The following is a 13,492-nucleotide window of genomic DNA, read 5'->3' on the forward strand; positions in this document are numbered from 1 at the left end:
CGGTAGTAGTTTAAATCAGAAGAGATAGAGCTTCCAGTTTTGCAAGGGGCTTTGACCCACCTGGGTCCACACTGCTGCTCAGGGCAGCAGCCCTGCTGCTTCCTTTGTGCTGGCTCCAGGGGTCGTGCAGCCACTCATCCTGCTACGGGGCTAATCTGAGCGAAGGAACAGGGGTGCCTGGCTGGCAGAGAGAGGGGTACTGCCCCTCCTGTAATCCTGGTGCCTTACATCAGCATAAACTGCTGTAAAAGCACATTCGCACCCAACAGTGGTATGCCACCTGCGCTAAGGCACAACAAGGGGTCCTGAGGAATACGCAGTATCTCAGCACCAGTGTCCATTAGGATGAGTACATTCGAGGGAACAGTGGGAAAGCATTAAGACCTTTATAATTTCTCTTAACAGTGGGTAAGTCTCAAGGAATGGCCTTTAAATTCGATGTCTCCGAGTAACAGCTCACCGAAATTAAGACATCACCAGGAAAGGGGGGAGGGGGGGGAGTGGCAAAGGGAAGGGAAAAAAAAAAAGAGACAAAACTCCTCAGAATTTTAAATTCTTTGGATTTTGCAAGAGGTGCCAAACTGAAGACACGGAAAATAACCAGAAGTAACTTTGCATGTGTCTTATTTACTATAGCATCTACTCTGACGCACATTTTCCCCAGATTTCAAGGCGAGTGTCACTGTTGCACAGCTGACAGGCCAAGGACGGATGAAAGCACATGCAAGGGGCATACGCTCTGCTTTGATCTACTCTGAACTGAGGGGCAGAAGCATATCTTCCAGAGGGATTAAAGTGCTGAGAAAACAGGCATTCTGAAGATGGCCATAAGAAAGCCACAGAGCTAACTGAGAGAAAAAACAGAAAAACAAGGTTTGGAAATTCAGCTAGGGCATAGGGGAAGGTTGCCAGCCCGCCCAAGCATTTGTATTACAGGCTCCAGTGGTGCACAATATCATCCCCTTACAGCCTTAGAATATAAAACAGAAAGACAGAGGAGGGAACTGGTGGGGAAAGAGTTGTTCCTTTACTCCTGATCGTTCAATCCACTGCCTCTGCCATGCACCTATAACTTCCATCAGATTGATGCTTGTCCCCAGGTCACTGGACTGGGGCCACTAAGTTTCTCAGGCTGGTATCAGAGAAATAAATTCTTGTAGCTAAGTATCATAACCTGACCACGTTCTGGCATATACAAATTCCTAATGACAAAAGGTATAACTTCAGATTTTAGAAACGTTTAGATTGATATCTAGGATTAAATTATGTTTTATATTTTACTTATTTTTAGGTATTGGAAGTTTTGAATTTTTCTTCCATTACTGTCTTGATAAAGCATATCTGCCTAATATCTGCAAAAATGAGTTTTCAGCCCCAGAAAAAGCATTCTCATGGTGAAACACTGTTTGCATCTTTTCTACTTAAGACACACTGACGCTTTGCTCAGTACTGGGCTGAACAAGTTATATTAGAAGATGAAGAAATTTCTGAAATCCACTGACATCTGGCAAGAAGAAATAATCCTTCAGTTTGCCATCTTGCACAGTATGTTAATGCTCATTAAAAAGATAAATTCTTCTCTTTTCTGTTGTGAATGTAAATTAAAATCAATGCTTATGAAACTCTCACACGCTATAAAACTGATAAGCACATGCACAGATTAAATGGGAATGGACTTCAATAAATGTCAGCTTTCATTTATTTCTTGTCATTTTTGACATCTGGTGACCTGTGAAGAGCTCTAAAAATAATCAGAGGAAAATCCACTGTGACTTAGACTTGACTCTTCATAAAGAAACAAACAGCCTACAAAACCAGCAGGAGTAATGGTTATTAGCCAGCTTGGTCCATTACTGCAGACGATGGAAAGTTTTGCTTAGTTTGGTTTAAAGGACAAGATTTTGTGAAACCATCCTACTGCTCTCCAACTGGTGATTAATACAAACAATAAGCTAACACTATACAGGCTTGTCACTACTTGCAGTTAAATTCTTTGAATTTTTATGTTTGGAACATGCTGATTCATGCAATGAATTTTCACTGCTCCATATCACTACTTCAACACCCAGCTGGGATTTTGTGAAAACTGTTAAACTCATAGAGAATAGGTTTTAGTTAAAACAACTGTAAAGTCACTTTGAATAAATACTAGCCAGAGAACTGAGCTGATTGAAACAAATGGGAGGACCTCTCCAAAACTGTACAGACATGTAAATAAACCGTGAAAGAATTGAAATGTAACTGGGGGGGAGGAGAGGTGGGAGAGAGGGGAAAAGGGGCAGTGTTCAGGAACACTCCAAAATTTCCCATGCAAATTAATGCTAAGTTTTTTCAGAATTCTAAAATGTGTACATATTTTTCTTTCTCTCTTGAGAACAGAAATACTCAAAAAATCCCCAGCAGGTGGTGATGTCATTTTTTATTCCTTCAGAAATTTTTCAGGTGAAATCTTAACCAAGTCGCTTGGAGATGAAGAAAAGGCAGACAATCCAACTTTAGGATTTTAAAAAAGTTTAATATTTCCACAGCAGGAGAAACTTCTACTAAAAATAGAGGACACTTCACCTATACTATAGTGCATATACAAATATATTGTATTTGTAGTCTGTATTATACTGTACTTAATACTACAGTATTCAGAAAACAAGGCTCTTCTCAGCCTCTTAAACCCCATTTCTTTGCCGGTCACTTTGGTCTTTTGTGACATACTTTTACTTGAAGGCTAATAAAAGTCAAATCCAGGGCTTCCATGCTCAAGTAGAAAAGTTCCCGTCATGCAAGCATACAGAATACTAAAAAGACCAAGGGTGTGTTCATCTGTTTTGTAGCAGGCTAGGAGGTAAAACAGGAGAAAGATGATGTCCTGGTTGTGTAGTTTCCATGACAGGCGATCATCTGAAATCTTGGCAATACCTGTTTTCACTAAATGCATGCAAGGGTGGGAAGTTGGGTTGCAGAGTACTAAGGAAAGATTTGGGAGAGGAATCCCACACACATTGTCAACAGTTTGTTCAGTGGGTTTAGAGATAAAAAGAAAGGAGATGAGGAAGTAGACAGATGAATGAGATCAAGTGCATTCCTTCGTTTTAAAAAAGATAAGAGATATTTGATCATGTCTGAGTATGAAGAGCCCGAGAAAACTGAAGGTTGAAGATGAGAATAGAGAAATGACAGAGATATAGAATGAGACAGGACTGGAGCAGACAGAAGGATTGGAGTAAGGTAGCAGACACATTTCTAATTGTAATAGAAAAGGAGATATTCAGACTTGTACAAAGGGAAGGGGAAGTTTATTTTGCCCGCCCCCCCCCCTTTTTTTTTTTTAAGGAAAAGCTAGAAAGCTCAGTACATACTGTTTACACACATGAATTCAAAGTCACCTAGATCAACACATCACAAGTAAATGCATCCTAAGAAACAGCAGGGAGCAACCTCAAGGAGTTATTTAGCCTGCTTCAAAGCAGGCTCAGCTACGCCTGTGCCATCCTCACCAGTGATTGTCTAACTCTGTCCAACACCCTCAAGCAATTGATTCTACAGCTTAAACTATCCTCACCATAGCAAGGTTTTCCTAACCACTAGTCTGAATCTCTCTTGCACCACTGCAAAGGCCACTGCTTGCTTTCTAACCCAATACGGACACAGAGAAAACATTATTCTCCTTTTCACAGCAGCATTTTAAGAATTTGAAGACTTCTGTGCCCAATTTTTCTATTTTTCTGTAGCCTACACAACACCAACTATTTCAATCAAGACTAAATGAGAAGTGGAAGAAGACTAACAGGCAATTGTAGTCATAAAAATGTATTACAGCTTTGAATTTAACAGTGGTTGTGTTTCTACTATGAATTTTCATTGTTTTCCCTTTGGTGCTAAATGAATTTGCACATTTTTGGCTTAAGCTAGATTCAACAGTATTAACAAAGCCACTGAAACAACTCTTAGCTGAAACAACAGAGTATTAAGTCCTTGATATCTAGGCATTTTATTTATTTTTAGAAAAAAACTGAACAAGAATTTATAGCATCCTCAAGTTAAACTTTCTTTTGTCCCTTCACATCAATCTCCATTTTTGTATGTGCACATGCAACACATTTGGAGACTTAACTCTAAACTACAAGTGTAGCAAACTCTTCTCATCTCCCAAGGCCAAGGAGTCTTCATCTTTGCTATTTCGTGGCCCCATTTAAGGGATAGCGAACCTTGCTCTCTTGCTTATTGGAACAGCATTTTGGTAGGGCAGCTGAACCTATCATGTCATCCAAATTTTAAAGAATGTTTGCTGGAACAGGGAATGGAAAAAATGATATGGTCAAAAGTTGATCCCTGGAGCAAAATGAAATCAGAGCAAAACCAAAGTAGTGGGTTACCTGTTCCATTTCCATCTAATCCCTGCAAATAAGGAAAACTGTCCACTTCCCAGGGTGAACTGGCTGCAGTTAGATATGCTGTCAAATCGCTGTAGCTAGTGTTCTCTGGTAATTTCACAGATCTTCTCTGAAAGTGAACTTGTGGCTGAGTCCGTGCACCTAAAAAAATTAAAAGTGACTTTATATCCAAGGTGGGCAGCATATTTAGGTGTTCATATTTATGGAAGCACATTTACAGGTTTTTTTCATTATAAATTGAAATAGCTTGAGAAGGACAGAGACATCAGAAGGCTATTACAAAAGAGGACGAAACCCAGTATTTTTACATTTATTGCGCAGTTGCTATTATTTTTCCACAAGTATCACTGAGCAAAATTGTGAAAGCATCTAATGTCAGAAGCTTTTCTGACCATGTTATTTCCCAGGATCACCTCAAATTTCATTAGATGCTTCTTATAGAGAATATAATTGAAACTAAAAGCAAGTTCAGAGGTAGGGCATGTGAAAGCTTAGAAAAGCATCCATTTCACTGTTTTTGTTTAAATTTAGTTTTTCTTGAAATAGCAAGATAAATTTAGCTTACACTCATTAAAGTGATTGTCTAAGAGACTACAATTCTACCTGTAGTCCCAATTAACTTGTGTAATTTCTGTATTTAATTTTTACAAAGCTTTGGCCACATTAACTATCACTAGTACTGAGATAATAGTCACTTTTTATTTAAACCACTGGATAAAAAGATTCACTTGACAAAGCCTGGGTGAGAAGAGTTTCCATATTTTCCCACACAAAGAACACATCTAAACAGAACCAGATTACTTGGCATGTAAGATTTCTCTCTTTTCCTCTGTCTTGTACAGTTTTAGTGTTTTTTTCAAGATCACTAGGTGTTAATTGAAGGGTCTTTGCTGCAACATGATTTAAGACTGTCATGTACTATTGCATTTCATGTCTCATTTAAATCCCAGTTTATAATGTTTTTTTCAATGGATGCTCGCTATTAATACTGTTTAGCAACACACAGCAAGACTCCATCTGCAAGTTTGTGTGTGCAACATGCAAATTAATTTTTAAATCAAAAGCTATTGTATTCTCCAGAGCTCATTTTGAGTACTCACAGAACACTCCCCACACAGCACAAAATCAAGAGGCAAGCAGGTTTTTTTCTTAATTCAGATTTGACTATGCGGTTCAAAGATGTCAACTCAAAACAATTTTGCTTCTTTTCCCCTATTAGTCTCTGGCAGCGCTTTTAGGTTACATGTAACTTCACTGCGAGAAAGATTACAGAGCTTGACTCAACTCCTAAGCTTTTGTAACTGCCAACGTCATTAACCAGGAAACTGGAATCTTTTCTTGCATTATTTTCTAGCAGGAGCTCTAGCTATGTGAAAACATAAAATTCTACAGAACAGACTTTGTATTGGCCAACAAAAATTGCTATGTAGGCGGGTAAGTATCTCCAAAGAGCTGATCATTGTCTAGCTGTCATTTCTTTGGTAATTCTGCAAGAAAAAGCTATAAAACCGCTTTTCTTTTTTAATTTCCGAAACATTTAAGTATTTACAGCAGGCTCTCAAGACTGGCAGTATCCTTAAATGTTTAAAATAGTCATTAAACAACACCCGTGTGAAACAGGAAGAAATCTTCCTTACCCAATTTCTAGGCTTAAATGGAAACAACGTGAAAGACTAAATAAATTGACTGCACTGAACTCAGGGAAGACTTATCTCCCAAGTGCTCTGCAATACCGTAGTAGTTTGCTGTACCTCAGGGACAGATCTGCTCAAGCACTTGGGAACCTCTGAATGCACTGCTGAGCGGGCTCCTACGGCCCGTAGGGATAAGCATCCACAGTAACGAACCAGAAAAAATCCACAACAAAGAAACCTGCATTAAGATTATCACTAATAGTTCAATGTAAAATTGTCAGGTTTTCTGCTGTCTAAATCTCTGCTTAAGATGAATTATTTAAGTTACCAAGAACCGGTATTATATTTCCGAAGAGCTGAGCTAATTAAGAATTAAAAGCAAAGTAACTGTTGTTGAGTCTGTAACACAGTAGTTTATGTGGAGGCTCTGGGGTTTTCTATTAAAAAAATGGTTGTTTTGTAGCACTGGGAGAGCCACGAGCTGCCAAATTTTAACTAGATAGGGAGGACTCAAAGCCAACCTCAGTTTCTTGAATCCTACAGGCAACACAAAGCGTTCCTATGGCTGAGCCCCAAACCTGGCAGGAAACCTGCACAGCAATCAACTTGGATGCAAGTTTTAAGGTGGAAAAAACAGCTTCCTCTGTAGATAGTGCATATACATACAACAAATCAGTGCAGAGTAGTTAATTCACACCCTAGATTAAACAAACTCCTTGATTTTGATATTCACCTGAAACCTGCTACTCACCCTGACTCTCCCCTCAGCTGGGTCTCCCCAAACCCGGCAAGAGACTTCAAAGGGGTAGAAGACTAGGAGCTACCAGCGAAAGGCTTGTGAGGGAAGCAGCTACCAAGGCTTTCACCTTCTCTCACCACCTTGCTAGAAGATAATCCAACGTACTCCTTTAGCAGAGGTCATAGAGGATTTTGGGGCATATGTTTGGGAATAGACTTATTGAGGGAACTGGAACTGGTAAAATGAAGAGAAAGACTTGTGCTGACCAGACTCTTAAGAGTATTTTTCAACAAGTCAACACTTATCACTGGGAGTGGATTATTATTATTGCTTCTATTACTGAAGATATCTAGTTTGACTTATGAAACCCAAACAAAACCCAAACCCATTCAAGTATAAAACTGGCATGTAAGCTCTTTCCACCTGGCGAGTGCCATGAGGTAAAGGACTGCTGAGCACTGATCTTATCTTCTTGAAACATCCTCTTGTCAACACACTGGCCATGATGCAAATGCTGTCAGCTCCAGTTTGCCAGTGCACACCTGAAGATGTAACCATCTCAAGGAGTCCCTGTAAGGCACCTCTTGCCATGCCGGATGCGTGACACGTGGCACCACACCGGCATCTGAGCTTCAATCTATGTGAAGTAACGTCTCAAGTATCATCAGTTCATGCTCTGATTGCTCATATGTCAGAGGGAGATAGAGGGTACCCATACAGTTCCCATTCACTGAATGCTGAAGTTCAGCTCGTCACTGTGCCAGTATTAAATAACTTAAATGACCCAGTAGTTGGCAAGTCCATCCCTCACAATTACTGACAGAGCAGCGGATTGTAATGCCATCATGAAAATGAAGCTGGCTGCATCAACTCAGACAAACTTCTCAATTGCATAGTAAGTCACTTGCTTCATTAATTATTCAAAAGCAACCGGTAACTTATTGTACTAGACAGGCCTTTCTTTCCCTTTGACTGGTGCTTCAAACACCAGTGCTCCCAGTCTGTTCCTGGTATAATGAGTTCTGTTTTGCTCTCATTTTTGCACTAAGGTAACTCCCCATCAGCTCTTTTGAAGCAGCGCGAAGTTACTGGGAAATAAATTGGAGAAGCAACAGAGAAAAACTAGGTCACAAGGATTTTGGATTGAGACTGGAGAAGCTCCATTCAAACGCTGGTACAATGTCTAGGCTGTCTTTCATTTAGGTTTCATCACAAGAGAATTTCCAAGAAAAGGACTGTGGGCTGGTCCCGTAAAATAGTTTTTACTGGGCAAGACTGAGAGTTCAAATTCCAACCCTCCGAATACTCCGGGTACCATGTTCTTCCGTTAACCTCTTTCTTTGCTATACCAGCAGAACCAGTTATATTATTCTAATTTAAACATATTGGGAACACCTTGGATCAATTCACTGAAGGGAGCAAGATTATGTGGAAAATATTTATGAGTGTCACTCAGCTGTTACATGTCCCTCTAGCTCTTTAACATCCCCTGTTTTTTGAAGGAAGCTGTAAACATGAAGAGATTGTTCTTTTTAAGTTAATTGCATAATATTAGCACATTTGCATAAAAATAAGAGTATTTAATACACCATGCTAGTAGAATACTGTTGGTAAACAACATTTCATGTTTTGTCTAATGGAATCCCTCGTGGTTTAACACAGTTCTCTGTCCATCTAATTTGCCCCATAACGTCAGCTCTCAAATTGCAGAATATACATACGGCAGCTGTGCTGTTCTCCAGCTCCTTCTGAGCGTTCTGTCAGCTACCTAATTTGTTTAGTGCTTTTTCAGCTCCGGTCGTATCCAGTGCTATCATTAATGAAAAGCCCATTGTGTCTGGATGGTTTCTAACCGTAAAAAAAGATGTCAGGAAGGCATAATTGTATTATATTCCCTCAGATAAAACAAGGTTATCTTGGAATATTATTGAAGGTAGTATTCCCCTGTTTATTAACTATCTGGTAGAGTTTAAAATGATCATAATCATAATATATGTGAATAAGACACAGTTTATGCACAATAAGAGTGCTCACAGGAAGGACGTCCCCTTGTTTTGGCTCGTCAAGGTATCTTTAAAAGCTTCGTTTCTTTTGTTAACAGACTTACCTCAGCTATCACATCAATTGGGCTAAGATAGGTCAGATCCCTAGGTCAGATGAACATTTTATTCTTTACTGTGCAATTCAGAAAACAGTGTTCATCTGACTGATACTACAGTTGCTTTAACTTCTGTGTTTGATCTTATGAAAAGGTGATTCAAACTTTATTCTTCTAATACAGGGGGTTTCATCCTGTAGCATGTGGGTTTGCAGGCAGTCTGATACAGGGCCCACAAGAAGTACTTAAGAAAAGCAAGTTTATATAGGGTATACAACAATGCAGATATGAGAAATTTTCAATTTTTCTATGCCCTAAATTTCTAAGGCATCCACAGTAGGAAGCAAGAAACAAAATAAAAACAGAGAAAATTCTTTGACAATAAGAACATCAGAAAAAGTTTACTGCAAGGATGGTTAAATGAGGCTAGACGAAAAAACATCCAACAGATAGCGAAAGAAATTTAATCTCTAGCTCTCAAATGGCACACTAAAGTCCAAACTTGTTTATTACCAAGTAACTCGAATTCCCTAGTCACAGCAGTTAGGGATGAACTTAGCTATTAATCAATTTGGTAAAACCATCCCACAGAGGAGCATTCCCCGGGGAACTCAGAAGAACTCCCCACAAGATACCAGTCTCACGCACGGGATAGAGTTCAGAAAGCATCAGGCTGTCAGGCTTTTTGTTTAGTGTCACTCAAATTTCAATTCCAACTTCCAAAAACCAGCATACCTTGAAATCCTGAGACTATCTGGACTACATCATCATAGACCATTAGAGTAGCTGAGCGTTCAGGAAGAAGGCCGAGACTCAGTGAAGAGAACACTGTGGGAGAGAAGTGGTTTAAGTGGGATATATTTGGATTCTTATAAACATAATCCAACAATAACAGCACTTACTTTCTTCTACATTTTTGCAAAAGCAGGCCACCCAAACTATTAAAATCATATTGTATACGTGACAGAAACCACGTGCATTTTCTAAACCAAATAATTAAATTGCCAAGGTAATTATTATTGAACTAAACAACATGTTCTATGCTTTGACTCCTGCAAGTCATGCATGGTAGCTCGAAGTACAGAAGAGTGCAGTGTAAAGCAGGGTTTCGGGTTATAATTCCCAGCTCCACAGAAAGACTTGTCGTTACATAAAGAGGAGTGAAACACTAACTCAGTCTGACTGAATTATTTGTCTGTGAAACTGCTATACTTCTTACCTCAGGAAGATTTTAATGAAACTTAACTTTTAAATACTGTGAGATGCTTACATAAAAAGTCATACAGAAAGGCAAAGTATGATGAATAAGTCTGAATAATCTGCTTTAAAATACAGCATGTCCTTACTGAGTCACCACCTACACTACAGAAGTGCTATATATAGCAGAACTACTGTCATTCTACCAGTGGTGCGAAAAGGGACAGATAAATGGTATTTGCTGCAAGAAATCTGCCTGCAAGGACCTCCTTCGCCACTGGGTACTGACATTCCTTACAGGGGGCTGTGTCTGTATGCACACACATCTTTGGAGAGTGAAGAACATGATATAATTTCATGCCAAGTTCTTCAGACCCAGAAGACCAGAAATATGTATGGAATTAGCCACCAAGCACACCTGACTCCCGCACCCATGAAAACAGTAAGAAGTAGACCTGCCTGCAGTCCATGCATGGCTTTCAAAGATAGGAGAGGAGGAGATTAATGCAGACTAGTAATTTTTGGTAACTGGGCAGCATCCCACATTTGCACGTGGAAAGTACTCATCCCATTCTGAAGTGACCACAAGCTGAGGAAGACATTTCCAGAACCGATTAATAAAAGAACAGTGCAAGCTCTTCTGATTTTCTGGAGCTTCATAAATTTCCTCTAAATTAATATGTATTACTTAATCCAAGAGACCATATAGACGTTAGCTACGAACAGGGAGACTTTACACTATTTCTGTTTTAAGAAATATATTCTCTTTTTAAAGATCAGAAATTTTAGTATTTGGGAGAAATACAGGAGAAAGAAGAAGAAACTAGAAGAAACACACTGATAAGAACCACCATCTAAAAGCTGGTCTTAATACCATATATGAACATTAAAAAAAAAATCATGTTATTGCAAGTACAGCTGAGAATTTTCTTTCCAATGTTCTACATGTGAAACAGATCTACACATCAGGCAACATAAGTAAGAAAGCCTAGTGTAAGTAGCACTAAGGCCACACAATTACAAAATTTGTTTGTCTTTACTCCAATAACTTAATTTGTATGAAGAAAGCGAATATAATTTAGACACCCTGGGGAGCTCAACAGAATAAACCATGCCAACATCTTCTTCCATATATGCCAGACTATAATGCATATATAACCTTTAAACTTCCCTTGGGCTTTTCTACACAATCTTTTCTCAGCATGACAAAGGCAGAAAGTCATAGTTTTTAAGGCCAAAAGGATGACTGTGATGATCCAGTCTTACTCCTGTATAACTACAGCCTTCCCTGAATTAATTACTGCTTCAGATCCAATAGCTGTGCTTAAACTAGAGAACTTGTTGTAGAAAAACTATCCAATTTTCTTGTAAAGGTGTCCAGTGGTGAAGAACACACCGCGACATCAATGTTCTAGTAAATAATTACGAGGGCAGTTAAACTATGTGCCTTTTTACCCATCAAAATTTATTGAGGTTAGACTTCCAGCCATTTGATCTTCTTTTTATATAAGTCTGCTAGACAGAAGAATTCTCTCTTACCCGTTTCCTGTTCTCTATGCAGGTACTGACAGACTACGATCAAATTACCCCATGAACTTTCTCTCTGGTGAACAAGATAAATTAAGCACTTCCAAGTCTTTCCCTGTAAGCTGTATTTTCCAATCTTTTAATCACTCCTGATATAACCCTGCAGTTTTAAACATTTTTTCTTGAAGCGTGGATCCAGAACTGGATAGACATTACCCTGAGTGGCCGCACCAAGGACAAGTTCTGAAATACTATACTCCACCTTCTCAGCCTTTACCGTATTTTACAGCCAAGGATCGGATTATTCTGCTTTCTTGCAGTGCTGCATTGGGAGGTTATAGTCAACCGTTCATCTACCATGACTCACGTCTTCTGCAGAGTCACTGCTTTCCAGATGAGCTCTCCTCTCCCACGAGCATCCTCTGCTCCTAGAACTACATTTCACCACAGTGAATACCATGGTTTGCTTTGACTGACCCTACCAGCTAGTCTGAACTGTGCTGCCTCAGCAACTTCCCTCTCTTCATTGCACACACTGCTCCAAAAACATCCTCTTAAATATGGACTACCAGTCAGAAATTTTTTTCTTCCAAATTATTTACAAAGAAGAATTTATGCGTCGCTAAGAGCAGATAGATGAGCATATCTTCCATCATGAACACTTCAACTCAAGTGATGTTAAATTAATGAACTGTTAATAAGTGGAGTCATGGCTCTGCTGATAAATAGTTTAATGGCGAAAGAGATCTTAATCTTTTCCTCCTACCATTTATCACTATGTAAATAAATAGTCCTCCTGCTTAAGTGGTAAGGAGCTAGTAATTATTTTGGTTAATATAAGAAAAGTTCATTTCTGCTGAATTATGAGAACAGAAAACCCTCGATGCTTACTCCTTAAAGCTATTAATGATAATATCACGAGTTCAGTGGCTGCACAGCTTTTCAGTGTAAGATTATAACTAATGCATATTGACTGTGATGGAAGAATCCTGATCCTTCGGCAAAGTCCTGTTATGGCACTTTAAACATTACCACCCTACAGGTCTCAAACCTACTCCCTGCTCATGATTATCATTTCCACATTTGAAGTAAACGTGTCCTTAGTTCATTTACCACAGCACACAGGACAGCACATTAGCTTAAACCACTGATGTGGGTGGAACACTGCTCAGAATGATGTATCTGCTCTGTCGGGTGACTACTACTAGTCCTGCTAAAAGGCATTTTTGGGAAATGAGGATCCCGCTGTACGCCTGTGCCCAGACTGCTCGCTGCAGAATCAAGATTTAAATATGCTGCCTGTTCCCCATCATTCAACCTGGATTAAAAATAACAACAACAACAAAACTTCCATGGTTTTCAAAACTTCTATACTGTGCTGGTTACAAGCATGATAGGCATTTAAATACAAGGCATTTAAATATGAACAGTTCTTGTAAAGTTTTTTTTAAGGAGTATAGGCAACTTAGTCAATACAAAAAAATAACAGCCTAAGTATCTTGGGCCTGAACTTTTATGTCATGTCCCTTTTAAGGAGTAATTCAAAGAACAACCCTATTAAATCTACATGGGGTGTATCAAGTTGTAACTTGTTGTTTCTTTAATCAAAGAAAGGATTAAGTTCAAAGTACAGAAAGCAAAAGAAAGGATTCTACTCCCAATTAAATCAATGGCAAACTATCTACCAGTTTCAATAGGGGAAGATCAGAGTTGAAAGGAATCTATTTTCTGAGTTAAGCTCACATTTCAGCCGTGGTAAGAAAGACTTTGTGGAAACTGTATACAATTACTGCTCTTTAAACTTCAATGACTTACGAAAACAATAATGCCTTGTTTGATTCCCTTTCCTCAAAATCAATATTTAAGAAAAAGCAACAAGCAAAAAACCTAACCAAACACACTCCAGGCC

General features: G+C 39.0%; 1 protein-coding gene across 4 annotated transcripts in view; it reads right to left on the reverse strand.

Moving 5' to 3' along the window:
• FAM171A1 (family with sequence similarity 171 member A1) overlaps positions 1-13,492 on the reverse strand; it is an 88,089-nt gene that overhangs the window by 22,071 nt on the left and 52,526 nt on the right. For all 4 annotated transcript variants that reach the window (XM_076331611.1, XM_076331610.1, XM_076331609.1 and 1 more), the window contains 2 exons: positions 9,595-9,687; positions 4,371-4,529 (listed from right to left, as the gene is read on the reverse strand). In XM_076331611.1, coding sequence (XP_076187726.1) covers positions 4,371-4,529; positions 9,595-9,687 — 252 coding nt within the window. The remainder of the gene's footprint in view (positions 1-4,370; positions 4,530-9,594; positions 9,688-13,492) is intronic.

The sequence above is a fragment of the Aptenodytes patagonicus genome, chromosome 2 (genome assembly GCF_965638725.1).
Source record: "Aptenodytes patagonicus chromosome 2, bAptPat1.pri.cur, whole genome shotgun sequence".
NCBI classification, from domain to species: domain Eukaryota; kingdom Metazoa; phylum Chordata; class Aves; order Sphenisciformes; family Spheniscidae; genus Aptenodytes; species Aptenodytes patagonicus.